We start from the raw sequence: 18,605 nt of genomic DNA on the forward strand, positions 1-18,605 counted from the left end.
CATATATATGAATATGAATAAACAGAGAATTTCTGGACATTTACACACCAAACTTAAACCATGGTTAACCTGAGGGAGGGGACTGGGATTAGGGAGGTGGCCAAAGGGTGCTTTGCAGCTATCCATATTGTTTGTTTGCAGGTGTTTACTGAAATAATGTATTTATGTATTATCTGGGTGATTAAAAGTATTCTTCATGTTAATGCAAAATAACCCCCCCACCAAAAAAAAATGAAAGGTAACATCATCACAGTATTTTGAAGTAGAACCTAAGGAGGAGATAATATTGAATCTGAATCTAATACAACATTAAAACAATAATGATCAGATAATCTGAGTCAAATGTGATATTAAAACATATATGACTAATTCAAATTAGTGTATTTATTCACATAGATCCCTTCATTTCAAATTTACAGCTCACCAACACTAAGATGTCTTCTCTCTGTTTTAGTATTGTGGACATGAAAAATTTCCTGCCCTTGGAATGAGGATGAAGTCTTGATCAGAGCAAATCTCCTCTTTAAATAATTATTGTTAGTACTCTTGGTATCTCAAAATTCGTCACATGCATCAGAATTTTAAACATTTCTGGTTACTTAAAAGTTATTTTATTATCATCTGCTTTGTTTAAATGATCTTTGATGTTTCTTGGGCTGCTAATAATTTTGCTGAGATTGTAAGAGCAATTATCAATGAGTTCAGTCTAATGCCAAAAAAAAAAAAATTCTAATTTTTTAAAAACTTTTAAATTCAGGGGTACAAGTACAGGTTTGTTACATAGGTAAACCTGAGTCAGAGGGTTTTTTTTGTGTGTGTGTATACAGATTATTTCATCATCCAGGTATTAAGCCTAGTACCTATTAGTTATTTGTCGTGATCCTCTCCCCCCATACCCTCCACCCTTTGATAGTTCTCAGTGTGTGTTGTTCCCCTGTATGTGTCCATGTATTCTCATCATTTAACTCCAACTTAGAAGTGAGAACATGCATTGGTTGTCTGTTCCTAACTTAGTTTGCTAAGGATAATGTCCTCCAGTTCCATCTAGGTCCCTGCAGAGAACATGACATCATTCTTTTTTATGTCCACATAGTATTCCGGGGTGAACTTGTACCACATTTTCTTTATCCAGTCTATCATTGATGGACATTTAGGTAGAGTCCATGTCTTTACTATTGTGATAGTGCTGCAGTGAACATACAAATGCATGTGTCTTTATACTAGAATGATTTACATTCCTTTGGGTATATACCCAGGATTGGGATTGCTGGGTCAAATGCTATTTCTGTCTTTAGGTTTTGAAGAATCCCCACACAGTCTTCCACAATGGCTGAACTAATATACACTACCATCAACAGTGTAATAGTGTTCCTTTTCCTCCACAACCTAGCCAGGGTCTGCTGTTGTTGACTTTTTAATAATAGTGATTCTCACTGATGTGAGATGGGTATCTCATTGTGGTTTTGATTTGCATTTCCCTAGTGATCAGTGATGTTGAGCTTTTTATCAAATGATTGTTGGCCACATGTATGTCCTCTTTTGAGAAGTGTCTGTTCATGTTCTTTGCCCACTTTTTAATGGGTTTTTTTTTCTTGTAAATTTGCTTAAGTTTCTTATAGATGCTAGATATTAGACCTTTGTCAGATGCATAGTTTGAAAAAATTTTCTTCCATTCTGTAGGTTGTCTGTTTATTCTGTTGATACTTTATTTTGCTGTGCAGAAGCTCTTTAGTTTCATTATATCCCATTTGTCAACTTTTGCTATTGTTGTGACTGATTTTGGCATCTTCATCATGAAATCTTTGCCGTGTTTATGTCCTGAATGGTATTATCTAGGTTGCCTTCCAGGGTTTTTATATTTTGAGATTTACATATAAGTCTTTCATCCATCTTGGGTTAATTTTTGTATACAGTATAAGGAAGGGGTCCACTTTCAGTCTTCTGCATATGGCTAGCCAGCTATCCCAGCACCATTTGTTGAATAGGGAATCCTTTTCCCATTGCTTGTTTTTGTGAAGTTTGTTGAAGATCGATAGTTACAGATGTGCGTTCTTATTTCTGGGTTCTCTATTCTGCTCCATTGGTTTGTATGTCTGCTCTTGTATCAGTACCATGCTGTTTTGGTTACTGTAGCCCTGTAGTTTTTCTGTGATTTTTTTCAGATAGCATAAAATGATTAATTTCTATGATGCAAATACTAGGGTGTCATCAATGCTAAAACAGTTGTCCTGTACAATTTTTTCTTACCGGACCAAAATTTTTTGTTTTGGCACCTTATTTTAATTATTCTAAGAGATCTTTATTAACCTAATAAGTATTGGATATATAAAATTTAAAGATCATATCTTAATAAACCAAGATTTTAATTTTATTTAGGTATATGCAGGTTTGCTTTGAAATGCAAATTCTGAAATAAACAGGCATTATTAGTATTTATAAAACAACTTGAATACTGATATATCTATATCACCAATAATTCTTCCTTTGATAACTCAGAAGTTTTTATGAAAGAGGTTCATTTAAGCTTTGTTTTCTAAATACATAGGTGAAATTATACTTAAAGATGATACACCTATTCACGAAAAATTCAATTACATAACGTAAAAAATAGAAGACAAATTAGCCATTAGAAGTACAGCTACAATATTTTTATTAGTATTTTATGTATGATTTGAGGGAGGAAAGATATTCTGATGAGAAAAGGGGGAATAATATTAGAAATATGAATAATTCACCTTACTTATCAAATTTTTCTTATGGCCAATAAAGATTTTATCATGAATGAAACTCAAATTAGAGAGAAAGCCAGTGTGTGCTAAGAAGTCACATATAGGTATTCCTTAATAAAAATTACTCTTATGATTCAAGGATCATAAAATATGCTGAGATTTATGCATAACTTGGCTGTTCAAAATTAGAACAAACACTGCATATCCAGTGTTACGGTTAACTGGCAGTAAGCACACATCTAATTTAGTATTCCACATAGCCATTAGAATTCCCATGGTACATGGACGGAATCCAGTTAATTGCCATAGCTTTTTCTACATATGACAGAACACAGAGAACTGAATCTATGAAATCATTAATTGAATTATCCTTTAAATCTGCCAAAGGATATATTAGTTTTTACTCCCTTGGTAGCTTCCCTCAGCATAAGTCCAATGAGAAAATTTAAATGACTGAAAAAAAAAAAGTCAGAGTGTTACAGGTTGTTTTAAATGTAGAGTTAAACCTTAGTTAATGTATAGGGCCAGCTTCTCTACAAAATAATAATAAAGGTCTAAGCAAGACAATGTGTTACAATAGATATAACACTGGATTGAAGTCCAGGTTTCTGTGTCTTTAGAAATATCAAACAAATGTAGGTGTATTTCTCATCCTCTTTTAAATGGAGTGATGACATCTAGAATACATACTTATCCTGGTTTTCATTCATCGATTTTACTGTTATTGACTGAATAGGTACTTATATTTAGGTGCTGTAGAAGAACTGAGAGGCAAGTAACATTGTTCTTTCCCTCATTGAATTTGTAAATTAGGCTGACCGGGTGTGGTGGTTCATGCCTGTAATCCCGACACATTGGGAGGCCGAGGCAGATGGATCACCTGAAGTCAGGAGTTCGAGACCAGCCTGGGCAACATGGTGAAACCCCATCTCTATTAAGAATACCAAAAAATTAGCTAAGCCTGGTGGTGCATGCCTATAATCCCAGCTCTTGAGAGGCTGATGTAGGAGCATCACTTGAACCCGGGAAGAAGAGGTGGCAGTTAGACGAGATCATGCCACTGCACTCCTGGTCCATAAGTGGGGCCACAGAGCGAGACTTTGTCTTAAAGAAAAAAAAAAGAAAAAGAATTTATAAATAAGGGAGATAGAACATACATGGGTATATTAAAATGAAATATATCAAAAGTGGTTAGGTTTTGACCATACTGCCAAAAGCAGTCTATAAATTCAACTCAATTCTAATAAGAATAACACCATAATTCTTCACAGAATTAGAAAAAATAATTCTAAAATTCATATGGAACCATAAAAGAGCCCTCATAGCCAAAGCAATACTAAGCAGAAAGAACAAATCTGGAGGCAACACATTACCCAACTCTACTATACTATAGTATAGCCAACAGAACAGCATGGATTAAATAGGCGCACAGTCCAATGGAACAAAATAGAGAACTCAGAAATAAAACCAAATACTTATAGCCAACTGATCTTTGACAAAGCAAACAAAAACATAAAGTGGGGAAAGGACACCCTATTCAACAAACGGTACTGGAATAATTGGCAAGTCACATGTAGAAAAATGAAACTGCATCCTCATCTCCCATTTTAAGCAAAAATCAACTCAAGATAGATCAAAGACTTAAATCTAAGACCTGAAATCATAAAAATCCTAGAAGATAATATGGGAAAATTCCTCTAGACATTGGCTTAGGCAAAGACTTCATGACCAAGAACCTAAAAGCAAATGCAATAAAAACAAAGATAAATAGATGCGACTTAATTAAGTTAAAAAGCTTCTGCACAGAAAAAAAAAAAATCAGGTAGTAAACAGTCAACCCACCGAGTGGAAGAAAATCTTCACAAACTGTGTGTCCGACAAAGGACTAATATCAAGAATCTACAAGGAACTCAAGTCAGCAAGAAAAATAAATAATCCCATCAATATGTGGGCTAAGGACATGAATAGGCAATTCTCAAAGAAGATATACAAATGGGCAACAAATATATGTAAAATTCTCAACATTACTAACAATCAGGGAAATGCAAATCAAAACCACAATGTGATATAACCTCCCTCTTGAAAGAATAGCCATAATCAAAGAAATAAAAAAGCAATAGTGTTGGCACATATATGGCGAAAACGGAACACTTTTAGACTGCTGGTGGGGACGTAAACTGGTACAACTGTCATGGGATCTTTAGGGTGTCACTTTGCCAGCTGGAAACTTCTGTGGCTGGTGGTACCTCTGCTTGGGTTTTGCTTGCTTACACTGGGCTCATTCTGCCCACTCGGCGAAGCAGGCTGCACTCAGCTCATGCTACTGGCCTAGATCCCCTGCCTGCCAAGGGCAAACCAGGTCAGGAGTGGTAACAGGTGTGTGGGTGGGCGACTGCAGGGTCCAGCCACTGGGTCCATCCAGGCACTCCAGCTGCTGTGGTGGGGCAGGAAGCTCCAGGCACCACTCCATGCAAGGCTGAACCAGGTGTATCTCAAGGGGCTTCCACTGCAGGCACCATCATCTGGACCAGGGGAATGCAATAGTACCTGAAAGCTCAGAGACTCCAGAGAGTGTAGAGCCCCAAAGATGGTGTTACATCATGCCACAGCCTTGGCATGGGGATCCCCAAGGTCTGGGCTCCCAGAAGAACCACAGCTCTTCTGTCTTTCTCATTGCCTGCAATGTGGCAAGTGGGGGACATGTTTCAGCCCTGTTTGTCTTATAGCTCTTTCAGTCCTGCCATTCCGCAGGTCCTGAGTTCTTGTCTCATGTCCAGGAAGAATGAGGTATACAGACAAGTGGTGGGTGAGCAAGGAGGAAAGGAGCTTCACTGAGCTACAGAAAGGCTCTCAGGAGACCCTAAGTGGGTAGCTTTATCCACCCGCAGGTCCTCCTGACATCTGTCCAACTCTGGCTGAGTCAGGTTTTTATGGGTTCAGAGGGAGGAAGTGTGTGCTGATTGATCCATGGTTGGCCATGGGTAGGCCTGGAAAAAGCACCATGAGTTATCACTCGGGGCCATGATTCCACGTGGAACCTGCAGTCCTACCCCCAGGCTTCAGGCTGTCCCTGGATTGAAGGTGGTGTTTCACAGGAGACCCTCAGCTTTCTGCCCAGGAGCCTGTCTGCCTCCTGCTGCCATCAACATGCTGTCCATGGCCCCAGGCTTTTCATGTCAAGGGGTGCCTGTAGGCCCCTGCTGAGCCACCCTCAGTCCTCCATCAGTCTCCCTCCTGTTCTCCTGGGTGCCCAATGTCTAGAGGGGGTCGAGGTAGCAGGGGGCTGGTGTGTCAGCACCTCCATGAGTGTGCACACACCTAGGTGGGATGGGACAGCACCTGGGCTGGGCCACAACTTTGCTCCAAAATCAGAGCAGGCACCAGGAGTGAGGAGTGGCCAGGGATGGGAGCATGCACTTCCCAGCCTGTGGGGGAAGGGAAGCTTCCTCACCTCCTGAGAACAGAGCATGACTGTGTGGCTGCACCTGCACAAGGGAGTACAGGGCTCCCACCCCACCTACTCAGTAGGAGGCAGGGCTTCTTTCTGTTCCTGGCCCCTGCCAGCTCTGTGGAGTGCACAGCCCCGGCCAGACCTCCCCAACTGCAGCTGGCATCTTCACCGTGGCTGCTCCAGATGGACTGTCGCTGCCATCACAACCACTATGGAAAACTGTGTGGAGATTCCATAAAGAACTAAAAGTAGATCTGCCATTTTATCCAACAATCCCACTACTGGGTATCTACCCAGAGAAAAGAAGTCGTTATATGAAATAAACACTTGCACATACATGTTTATAGCATCACAATTAGCAACTGCGAAAGTATGGAACCAGCCCAAATGTCCATTAATCAATAAGTGGATAAAGAAAATGTAGTGTGTGTGAATACTATTCAGCCATATGAAGGAACAAAATAATGGCATTTGTAGTAACCTGGTTGGATTTGGAGACCCTTATTCTAAGTGATGTAACTCAGGAATGGAACACCAAATATTGAATGTTCATACTCATAAGTGGGAACTACACTATGAGGATGCAAAGGCATAAGAATGATACAATGGACTTTGGGGACTGAGGGAAAAGGGTGAGAGTAGGGTCAGGAATAAAATACTAGACATTGGATACAGTAGATACTGCTCAGGTGATGGGTACACCAAAATCCCACAAATCAGCACTAAATAACTTATCCTTAGAACCAAACACCACCTATTCCCCCAAAACTTACTGAAATAAAAAATTTAAAAAGAAGAAAAAATGTGATTAGGCAGATTGAGACAGCTAGAACAAAGGGCTGAAAGCACAAGACTTCAGGGTGATTAAGGTTTAAGAAAAAGAGTTAATCTAAATATGTGCAAGGTCACAAATAGGCATAGACTAGTTTATGTGAAGCTTTGTAAAGAGTCATAAAAGTTTGGATTTAAGGAGTGTGAATAGGATCTTTAAAAGATTTTAGGCAGGATAGTTACCTTTGCTTAAAGTAGCAACTGGTAGGTGAGTAAGCCAGCAAGGGGCTTCTAAAACTGACCAGGTGGTGACTATGAACTGGACAAGAGAGCTCATACCAAATATTGAGAGACATGAATGGTATTTCTATATATTCTGCTTTAGTGGTGAGAAATCAATGACAAAGCTTTTAAAATTGACACTATATTATAACCAAATCTAAGTTCAGCTGCTCACCACTTGAAAGCCAAACAAAAGAGACGAGCGTTGGCGGGAGGAAAAGCAGATTTATTCTGAGAGCCAGCAAACCAAGAAAATGGTGGACTAGCATCCTAAACTACCATATTAAGTCAGTACAAATTTCAGCCTCTTTTTTGTTAAGGGCAGGGAGGGGGAAGAGGACGGGATTAGGATCAAGAGGTGGCCAAGTGTTCAACCATTATGGAAAACAGTATGGCGATTCCTCAAGGATCTAGAACTAGAAGTACCATATGACCCAGCCATCCCATTACTGGGTATATACCCAGAGGATTATAAATCATGCTGCTATAAAGACACATGCACACGTATGTTTATTGCGGCACTATTCACAATAGCAAAGACTTGGAATCAACCCAAATGTCCATCAGTGACAGATTGCATTAAGAAAATGTGGCACATATACACCATGGAATACTATGCAGCCATCAAAAAGGATGAGTTTGTGTCCTTTGTAGGGACATGGATGCAGCTGGAAACCATCATTCTCAGCAAACTATCACAAGAACAGAAAACCAAACACCGTATGTTCTCACTCATAGGTGGGAACTGAACAATGAGATCACTTGGACTCGGGAAGGGGAACATCACACACCGGGGCCTATCATGGGGGCGGGGGGATTGCATTGAGAGTTATACCTGATGTAAATGATGAGTTGATGGGTGGGTGTTGATGAGTTGATGGGTGCAGCACGCCAACATGGCACAAGTATACATATGTAACAAACCTGCACGTTATACACATGTACCCTAGAACTTAAAGTATAATTAAAAAAAAAAAAAAAAAAAAAGAGGTGGCCAAGGGTTGCAGACATCTGAGTGTCAGTGAGGATCCAGTGGGGTTGGAAACTTTTTTGTCTTTGGTCAAGTCATGATGCTCCTATAAATATTTAATGAGAAATATGGTTAATTTTTACATACTTTTCCTTTAACCCCAGAATTAGTTTTGAAAATTATATGATTGCTGTCTTTGCATATTATGAGTGTTATAAAATTATTCTAACCTACATGTAAGAATGGATGAAGGCTCCTTAAACAAAAATGGAGTTAGTTATGACAGTTCTTTTGCTGTTTCACTGTAACACTATTACTTCTGAAAATAACTATTTCTATTATTTGTAGTTCTTAAAATATAATATTAAAAAGGGCATTTGAAAATTGTTTGCCACAGAGTATTATGACTGGAAAAGAGGAAGATATTTCACTCTAATATGTGAATGCTTTGAAGAGTGTGTAAGACATAATCTACAACACAATCATAATACAGTTTTACATGGACAATGTCTATTCATATTATCAATATGATTTTTAAAAACTTATTTTTTTTTTATGTTCCAATAAAACTTTATTTACAAAAACAAGGACAAGGCAGGATTTGACTGAAAAGTCATAGTTTGTAGACCTCTGGATAAAAGTATTCAGTGAGGATGACTATTGTGTGGCGAAATATGTAGTCTGTTTCTCTGAATTTCTGGTAAAGGTTAAAGGGCAAGCATGGGATCAAGATAAAAAGTATCTGGATTAAAATATTTGGCATTAGAAAGTGCAGATCCAATCATAATAGAAAACAAAGATTTTTTAAATCAGTATTTTGAATCTAAGCTGGAAACTGCCCCTGTTATAAAACAAGACTCCACCATTCTACCCTAAGTTTCTGATTCCTAGTCAGTAGAAATTTATTCTTTCCTAGATTTAAGCACTTCAGTAAAAGGTATCATGTAAATCCAATGTAAAATCAAAATGATGGTTGTGATAAGGAGCCCTGGGACTGGAGGAAGACAAGGATTGAGCTATAGGTGAAAGAAAGAGAGGTCAAGGTTCCATAGTAATAATAAAATAGTATTCACATTGTGTTTTTAACATAAGGATATTGCTTTATTATAAATTATTTCCCTAGTAATGCCTTTTCAATTTGATTTAGAAAGTGGATTGTATATCGTGAGTTTTATGGTGAATTGCCTTGTTCTAATATTCATCACCTAGTGGAAATTCAGTTCAAAGACTTATATATTTCAGTTCCCAGAGCCTGTGTTATGCTTTGTTATCAGCTTCACCCTGCTCAGACACAGGCAGAATTCAGTAATGCAGGCCAGCACTCATCAAGAACTAAGACTTTTCTTAGGTCACAGGTACCAACCACAAATGAACTAGGCTCAGAAAAAAGATTTTTTTTTTTTTTTTTTTGAGACTGATTCTGGCTCTGTCGCCCAGGCTGGAGTGCAGTGGCGGGATCTCAGCTCAGTGCAAGCTCCGCCTCCCGGGTTTACGCCATTCTCCTGCCTCAGCCTCCAGAGTAGCTGGGACCACAGGCGCTCGCCACTTCGCCCGGCTAGTTTTTTGTATTTTTTTAGTAGAGATGGGGTTTCACCGTGTTAGCCAGGATGGTCTCGATCTCCTGACCTCGTGATCCGCCCGTCTCGGCCTCCCAAAGTGCTGGGATTACAGGCTTGAGCCACCGCGCCCGGCCCGAAAAAAGATTTCAGAGCCAAAGGAGGAATTACAAAAGAAAGTAGAAGGCTTGCATTAAGCAAGTAATCAAGTCAAGAAATCCCATACTGCAGGGGAATGCAGTGATCAGTACTGACTCCAAGTTCACCTCCAAGTCTCAGCAATAAGGAAAAAAAAAAAAAAAAGAGGCAGGGAGGGGGCATTTATCAAAACAAGTATAACTTGGTACCAAGTCTAAAGACATGCTTAAAAGTTTCTTTGGTATCTCCTAGTATGGAAAAGATTGGGCTGAAAATAAGCTTATTCTGAATGAAGCATTGAGGAAGGTGACAGATTCAGATCCTGGCATATGTCACTGTTTCATGTGATGCTGGCAATGTAATGTCAGAAATTCATTCAAGGGCAGGGATTTAAGAATAAATGTTCTAGGTCAGACTTCTGTCTGTACAGCTGCCATTTCATTAAATCTAAATAATTTATCATTAGGGATTGTTTCATTGTGATAACAGCTAAAAGAGCATAGTTGCTTGTTTTTAATGTCTATAGACACATTACAAATTTTGTATGTTTGTATATTTTGAATGTTTGCAGTATTCCTTTTCTTACAGTCTATATAGTAATGCACAATTTTTATTAATTATATACTTATTAAGAAGATTTTGGACTCTTAAGATAATACATTTACCACCAAGGACCACTGCATTATTTACCCTCATGTAGTCTCTGTTTGAAAGATACTCAGTTATTGAAATATTTACCAAGTAACCTTTTTTTTTTTTGTCGCCCAGGCTGGAGTGCAGTGATGCAATCTTGGCTCATTGCAGCCTCCGTCTCCTGGGTTCAAGTGATTCTCGTGCCTCAGCCTCCCAAGTACCAGGGATTACAGGCACCTTATTGTACAAACATATGCATGTCAATGCCTGCATGTGTATGTAGTAAACTACACCAGAGGCTTCTATAAACATGAAATAATTATTATCCCAGGTAGCTTACATAATTCTTCAGAAAAGCAAATGCCACTTTTTATATGGTCTAGTGCTACCTTATGTATCATAAAAGTGATATGCATGTTTATTTTTAAAATTTGTCCCAGAGTCATTTTAAAGAACTCTTAGAGGTTAAGGAATTTGGAAAGTATTTATCTAGTTCAACTCCCAAATTCTTTAAAGAAGAGAAAAAAAGGCCAAACTGATAAGCAGAAACTCAAGGTCACATCTTTGCTACTTGGCAGAGTTGGCCCTCAATTTTGATGGCAAGTTTAATGCTATTTCCAATACAAAGTTTTGCTTATAAGCACCAGCCACAAATTTTATTTTGTTTTTATCCACTATTGTGTGTGTGTATGTATGTGTGTGCCATCTCCAGACCTTTTTAATTTAGTTGTACATATTTATGGGGTACAATGTGATGTTTTCATATATGTTCAACAGTGTGTACAATGTGATGTTTTCATATATGTCCAACAGTGTGGAATGATTAAATTCTTCACCTCACATACTCAGGACTTTTTGTGATGAGAACATTTGAAATGTACTGTGTTAGCAATTTTGAAACACGTGATACACTAACTGTTGTCATCTTATTGTATAATACATCTCAAAAACTTACTTCTGTTGTCTAACTGAATCTTTGAACCCCTTGGCCAACATCTTTCTATCCCTCTTAACCACCACAGCCTCTGGTAACCACCAATCTACTGCCTTTTTCTATGAATTTGACTGTTTTCGATTCCATATGTATAAATTAGATTATGCAGTATTTGTGTTTCTGTGCCTGGTTTAGTTGTTGCTTAATTTATGACATCTGTGGTTTAGTAAAAATGGGAAATATGGATACTTTAGGGAAAAAATGTTGTTTAGTTGTATTGTGGCCATTCCAACTTAGATTTCATACCTGAGTCTTCAAAATAATTTATAAAAAAAGTGACTATGACTTAAACAAAATGAAAAGTGAGGAAAGAACCATTTATTTTGTTAGATTTTATCCTAAACTCTCACTTTATAAGGTAGTTTGTTCTAGAAATAGTTTCTACACAAGTAGTTATTAACATAATCAATAGATATTTTTTGTCAGATTAGTAAGAGCAGATTTAACTCTGGTTGTCTTACATTTTAATAATTGGTAATTTATGAGTGTTTGTATGTTAATCTTGTTAAACTTATGTGATAAAAGTATTCAAATGACATATATTTTTGTGAGTTCTGATGCCCTATGTTAAATACATGAAATTAGGCCAGGCAGTGGCTTACGCCTGTAATCCCAGCACTTTGGGAGGCCGAGGTGGGCAGATCACAAGTTCAGGAGATCAAGACCATCCTGGCTAACAGAATGAAACCCCATCTCTACTAAAAATACAAAAAATTAACCAGGCATGGTGGCGGGGGCCTGTAGTCCCAGCTACTCAGGAGGCTGAGGCAGGAGAATGGCGTGAACCCGGGAGGCAGAGCTTGCAGTGACCTGAGATTGCACCACTGCACTCCAGCCTGGGTGACAGAGGGAGACTCCGTCTCAAAAAACAAACAAACAAACAAAAACAAAACAAACAAACATGAAATTAGAATTATGTGGCTTCTTTTTATAGTCAAGCAAAGATTACTAATGCTTATACTACTTAAATGATTATTTAACTTAAAGAAAATGCCTATAATTATTTTATTATATTATATTACAGATGCCCCCAAGTTCATATCAAACCAAACAATTTATTACTCTTGGGAAGGAAATCCTATCAATATAAGTTGTGATGTGAAATCAAATCCACCAGCATCAATTCACTGGAGAAGAGAGAAATTAGTCTTACCTGCTAAAAACACGACCAATTTAAAGACATATAGTACAGGAAGGAAGATGATATTAGAGGTAAGTCCACGTGTATACTCAAACAATTGTATTATTTTAGCAACTATCTATTATTTCAGAACATATTTAAATATCTTCATATACCTGTATACAATGAGAGAGAGAGAAATCATAGTGTATATATTTTACAGTTATTTACTTAAAGGTCCATTGGATCATGGCTCATTAATGATGAGTGTATGAAAGTCTGTTCACTTATATAGAAGTGTGGCTATATAGCAAAGACCACTATTTTTATGAATGCACTTTTAGGAATGAAAACAATTACATGGCAGGGCGCCATAGCTCACACCTGTAATCCCAGCACTTTGGGAGGCCCGAGGCAGGTGGATCACAAGGTCAGGTGATCCTGGCCAACATGGTGAAACCCCATCTCTACTAAAAATACAAAAATTAGCTGGGTGTGGTGGTGTGCGCCTGTAGTCCCAGCTTCTCGGGAGGCTGAGGCAGGAGAATCGCTTGAATCTGGGAGGTGGAGGTTGCAGTGAGCCGAGATTGTGCCACTGCACTCCAGCCTGGCCACTCCAGCCTGGTAACTGAGCAAGACTCTGTCTCAAAAAAAAAAAAAAAAAAGAAGAAAGAAAAAATATATATATGTATATATATATGGAAAATCTAGGAAGAAAAAATTGGTAATTTAATAGTTATTGAGTGCTACAAATTTGTCTTCAATGTTGATACTTTCATTGATTCTATTATGTGTTATAGCTTTTTTCCTTTTCAGTCTGGCAGGTGTAAATGCTATCCTTTGGATAGATTTTTACAATTCTAGTGTAAATTCCAAAATAAATGAAATTTACATGTTCATTATCTTTTGTTTTATTACTAAAAATAAGATTTTGTATAATTATTTTTATATTGCAAAGTAATTGGCCTTTAAATACTGTTTGAATAAAATGCTTCTTATTTATTAATTGGAGTGCATGTATGTGTGTATCAACTTCCAAAACATGTTAAAAATCTATGAAAATGATCATCACCCTTTCCAAATTATGATGTGGTTAGGAAAATTGGGAATCTTTTCCACACAGTCTTATTTGCTGAAGGGTTGCTACATTTTATTCACTAATTCAGTTTACATAAACTAAGTGAAATGCACGTTTTAGAATACCATCTAATATCTGTATCCGTACTGCATTAACTTAAAGTATCCTCATTGAGGCTGTTTAGACTTAAAAAGAATTGTTTGATAGGAGGATTTAGACATCACATCTGCAAATATTTGCATGGCTGAGTGGTTAGTAATTAAATCACTTTGTCTAAATCAATTTCAATGTAAAGAAGTTTCTTTGAAATTGTTTTAGAAGAACTAGCTATTTGTGACTTGACAGGGATGTCAATTTCATAAAAACCTCTGGGCAGTTTTAAACTAAATGTTATGTGTTTTACCTTAGTGAAAAGCTCAGGTTAGATTTAACTTGTTTTGTGTAGGGTGTAGTCTCCTTGAATACCTTAATAAATTACCATGGACAGGATGGTTAAAATCACAGAAATTTACAGTTCTGGAGGGTGGAGGTTCAATATCATGGTGCCTGCAGGGTTGCTTTCTGTAGAGGACCCTTCCCTGAACTTGTACTTGGCCACCTTCTGGCTGTGTCCTCACATGCCCTTTCCTCTGTGCGCACACAGAGTTCTGGTGTCTTCCTCTTGTTTTACAAGGATACCAGTCCTGTTGGAGTAGGTCCCACTCTTATTCTCATTTAACCTTAATTACCTTCTTAAAGATCCTATCTCCAAATTCATTCACACTGGAAGTTAGGGTTTCAGTATATGAATGGGCAGAGTGAGGAGGCGGGCAGTTCAGTCCATAACAAGTGGATTAAAGTTCATGAGTAAATGACAGACTAATGTGTAATTTCTGCTTTGCTTCATCTTGACATTTTTTCGTTCCTCAGCCAACTCATAATTCTCTATATTTAATGTGAAGGAACATTTTATACATACAACATAGTATATAGCTTATGCTATTTAAGCTTCTGCCTGAAGACATCCCTCCGCACTCCAAAATAAAATTAAAAAACAAAAACACAATTTTTGTTTACTTGACACACAGCCAGGTGATCTGTTGGCTAAACCACTGACTTTAAACAGACATGTTTATGTGTATACTCTCACAAATTAAATTTAAATTCTGAATGAAAAATATACATGTGTGACTAACACAACTTGAAAACATAGCATAACAAAAAATAACATAAAAGAGAAAGCAACAATGAGCATTACTAATATTTAATTATTAGTATATACAGTTGCTTGAGACAGTTACTTTTGTTTAATAATGATTGTAAAAGTCATATATGTGCTAATTCTTAAGAATATAAAATGAAATATAGAAAAAAGTTTACACTTAACAAATTGTCAGTAATAAATTTATGGAATTGAGTTTAAGTTTTTTTTCTTTAAGTATATATATTCAAACTTAAAATTATGCATTTTAAAATTAACCAAATATTCAATACATTATTTAAGTTACTGCCAATAAATGCATCTGTAAAGGTCAAGATCATCAAAACTTTATTTTTTTAACTGACCACATCCTGAGGAAATTACACAACTTTTCAATATATGGGCAAGCATTGAAAGAAGGAATGGGTTTCTAATAGGCTCGTCGGAATAATATTGTACTTTGCATTGTCTGTATCTTTCTTTCATATCCTAAATAGGGATGCTGACTGTTGTGTCCATGACTTTCTTATCATGGAATATATAGAAGAAATAAATATTTTTAGGTTTAAGTAAAAGTCTAGCAAGCTTGTTTATTAATATTATACACTTAGCTTATATTTAGATATTCAAAACTATATTTGTTACTTCACTATAGTCTGTCCAAACCTAATATCATGAATTAATATCAGTATTTTTAGCTGGATACAGATATACCTTGGAGATATTGCAGGTTTAGTTCCAAGAGCACCTCAATAAAGTAAATATCACTATAAAGCCAGTCACACAGGTTTTTGGTTTTTCAATGCATATAAAAGTTATGTTGGCACTATAGTCTATTAAGTGTGCAAAAGCATGATGTATAAAAAGGTCTATGTAACATAACTGAAAAATACTTAGTTACTAAAAATGGCTGGGAATAATTTGAGCTTTAAGCAAGCTGTAATTTTCTTCATTGGTGAAGAGTCTTGTTGCGAGGTTGATGACTGCTTACTGGTCAGAATGTTGATTGCTGAAGGTGGAATTTGCTGTGGCAATTTACTAAAATAAGGCAACAGTGAAGCACTTTGTTAATTAACACTTCCTTTCATGAAAGATCTCTGTGTAGCAGGTGATGCTATAAGGCTAATAACATATAATACTGTTTGTTAGCATTTACCTAGAGCAGGACATCTTTCGAAAATGAAGTCAATCCTCTCAAACCCCGCCACTGCTTTATCAACTAAGCTTATGTAATATTCTAAGTCTTGGGTGATCATTTCAACATTTTTCAAGCATCTTCAGAAGGCGTAAATTCTACCACCAGAAACCACTTTGTTTGCTCTTCCATAAAGAGCAATTTCCCATCTGTTAGAGTTTTATCATCAGATTGCAGCAATTCATTCACTTCTTCAGGCTCCATTTCTAATCCTAGCTCTCTATTTCCACCACATCTGCAGTTACTTCCTTCGCTGAAGTCTTGAACCCCTCAAAGTCATCCATGAGGGCTGGAATCAACTTCTTCCAGACTCTTATTAATGTTGACATTTTCACTTTCTCCCATGAGTCACAAGTAATTCTTAATGGCGTCAGCATGGTGAGTCCTTTTCAGAAGATTTTCAATTGACTTTTACTTTTCCCAGATCCCTGAGAGGAATCACTGTTTTATGGCAGCTGTAGCCTTAAATCTTGTATTTCTGTATTTTATTATTATTATCTATTTTTTCTTTTTTGTGAGACAGAGTCTCGCTGTGTCGCCCAGGCTGGAGTGCGGCGGTGCGATTTCGGCTCACTGCAAGCTCCGCCTCCCGGGTTCCCGCCATTCTCCTGCCTCAGCCTCCCGAGTAGCTGGGACTACAGGCGCCGCCACCACGCCCGGCTAATTTTATGTATTTTTAGTAGAGATGGGATTTCACCGTGTTAACCAGGATGGTTTCGATCTCCTGACCCCATAATCCACCCACCTCAGCCTCCCAAAGTGCTGGAATTACAGGCGTGAGCCACCCCACTGGCCACACATTGTATTTCTTAAGTACTAGGACTTGAAAGTTGAACTTACTCCCTGGTCCACAGGCTTCAGAATGGATGTTGGGTTAGCCAGCAGGAAAACAACATTAATATCTTTGTATATGTTCATCAGAGCTCTTGAGTGACTAGGTCCATTTTCAATGTGCACCACTAGTTTGAAGGGAATCTTTTTTTTTTTTTTTTCTCAGCACTATATCTCAACAGTGGGCTTAAAATAGTCAATAAACCATGCTGTAAACAGATGTCCTGTCAACCAGGCTTAGTTTTCCCATGGGTAGAACACAGGCAGCGTCGATTTAGTGTAATTCTTAAAGACCCTAGGATTGTTATAATGATAAATGAACAATCGCTTGAACTTAAGTCACTAGCTGTGTTAGCCCCTAACAAGAGATTCAACAGGTCCTTTGAAGTTTGAAGCCTGCCCTTTACATCTCATCTCTAGCTATAAAAGTCCAGATGGCATCTTCTTGCAATGGAAAACTGTTTCATCTATTTTAAATTCTATTTTTTAGTATAGTCACTTCCGTCAATGATCTTAGCTCAATCTTCTGGATAACGTGCTACAGCTTCTACATCAGCATTTACTGCTCCACCTTGTATTTTTAATGTTATAAAGATGGCTTCTTCCCTTAAGCCTCATGAACTAACCCCTGCCAGCTTCAAACTCTTCTTCTGCAGCTTCCTCACCTCTGTCAGCCTTCATTGAATTGAGGTGTGTTAGGTCTTTGCTCTGGCTTAGGCTTTGGCTTAAGGAAGTATTGTGGTTGGGTTTGTCTTCTACCCAGACCAATAAAATATTTCTCCATAACATGAGTAAAGCTGTTTAGCTTTCTTATCATTTGTGTGTCCACTAGTGTAGTACTTTTGACTTTTTTCAGGAACTATCTCTTCACATTTACCACTTGGCTGTTTGTTGCAATAGGCTTCTGTTTTAGCCTATCTTGGTTTTGCCATGCCTTCCTCACTAAGCTTAATCACTAAGCTTCCTCACTTAAGCTTTTGATTTAATGTGGGAGATTGTGACTCTTCCTTTAACCTGAACACTTAGAGGCCATTGTAGGATTATGATTTGGCCTAATTTTAATATTATTGTGTCTCACAGAATAAGGAAGCTAAAGAGGAGGGAGAGAGAGATGGAAGTATGGCCAGTCAGTGGAACAGTCAGAATACACATTTATCAATTAAGTTCACTGTCTTAGGGACATAGTTTGTGGTTCCCCAAAACAGTTACACTAGCACCATCGAAGATTACTGATCACAGATCACCATAGCAAATTTAATAATAATGCAAAGTTTAAAATATTGAGAGAATTACCAAAAAGTCAGAGAGACAGGACATGGGTAACTGTTGCTGAAAAAATGGTGCTGCCAGCTAGGATGGCGATCATTAAAAAGTCAGAAACAGCAGGTGCTGGAGAGGATGTGGAGAAATAGGAACACTTTTACGCTGTTGGTGGGACTGTAAACTAGTTCAACCATTGTGGAAGACAGTGTAGCAATTCCTCAAGGACCTAGTACTAGAAATATCATTTGACCCAGCCATCCCATTACTGGGTATATACTTAAAGGATTATAAATCATGCTGCTATAAAGTCACATGCACACGTATTTTTATTGCGGCACTATTCACAATGGTAAAGACTTGGAACCAACCCCAATGTCCATCAATGACAGACTGGATTAAGAAAATGTGACACAT

The 18,605-nt window shown here is 37.6% G+C and overlaps 1 protein-coding gene across 6 annotated transcripts in view; it reads left to right on the forward strand.

The window, feature by feature from the left end:
* Positions 1–18,605, forward strand: part of LOC105498550 (neural cell adhesion molecule 2) — a 569,177-nt gene that overhangs the window by 428,474 nt on the left and 122,098 nt on the right. For all 6 annotated transcript variants that reach the window (XM_011770694.3, XM_011770699.3, XM_011770698.3 and 3 more), the window contains exon 10: positions 12,549–12,736. In XM_011770694.3, the coding sequence (XP_011768996.1) occupies positions 12,549–12,736 (188 nt within the window). The remainder of the gene's footprint in view (positions 1–12,548; positions 12,737–18,605) is intronic.

Source organism: Macaca nemestrina, chromosome 4 (assembly GCF_043159975.1).
Source record: "Macaca nemestrina isolate mMacNem1 chromosome 4, mMacNem.hap1, whole genome shotgun sequence".
NCBI classification, from domain to species: Eukaryota; Metazoa; Chordata; class Mammalia; order Primates; family Cercopithecidae; genus Macaca; species Macaca nemestrina.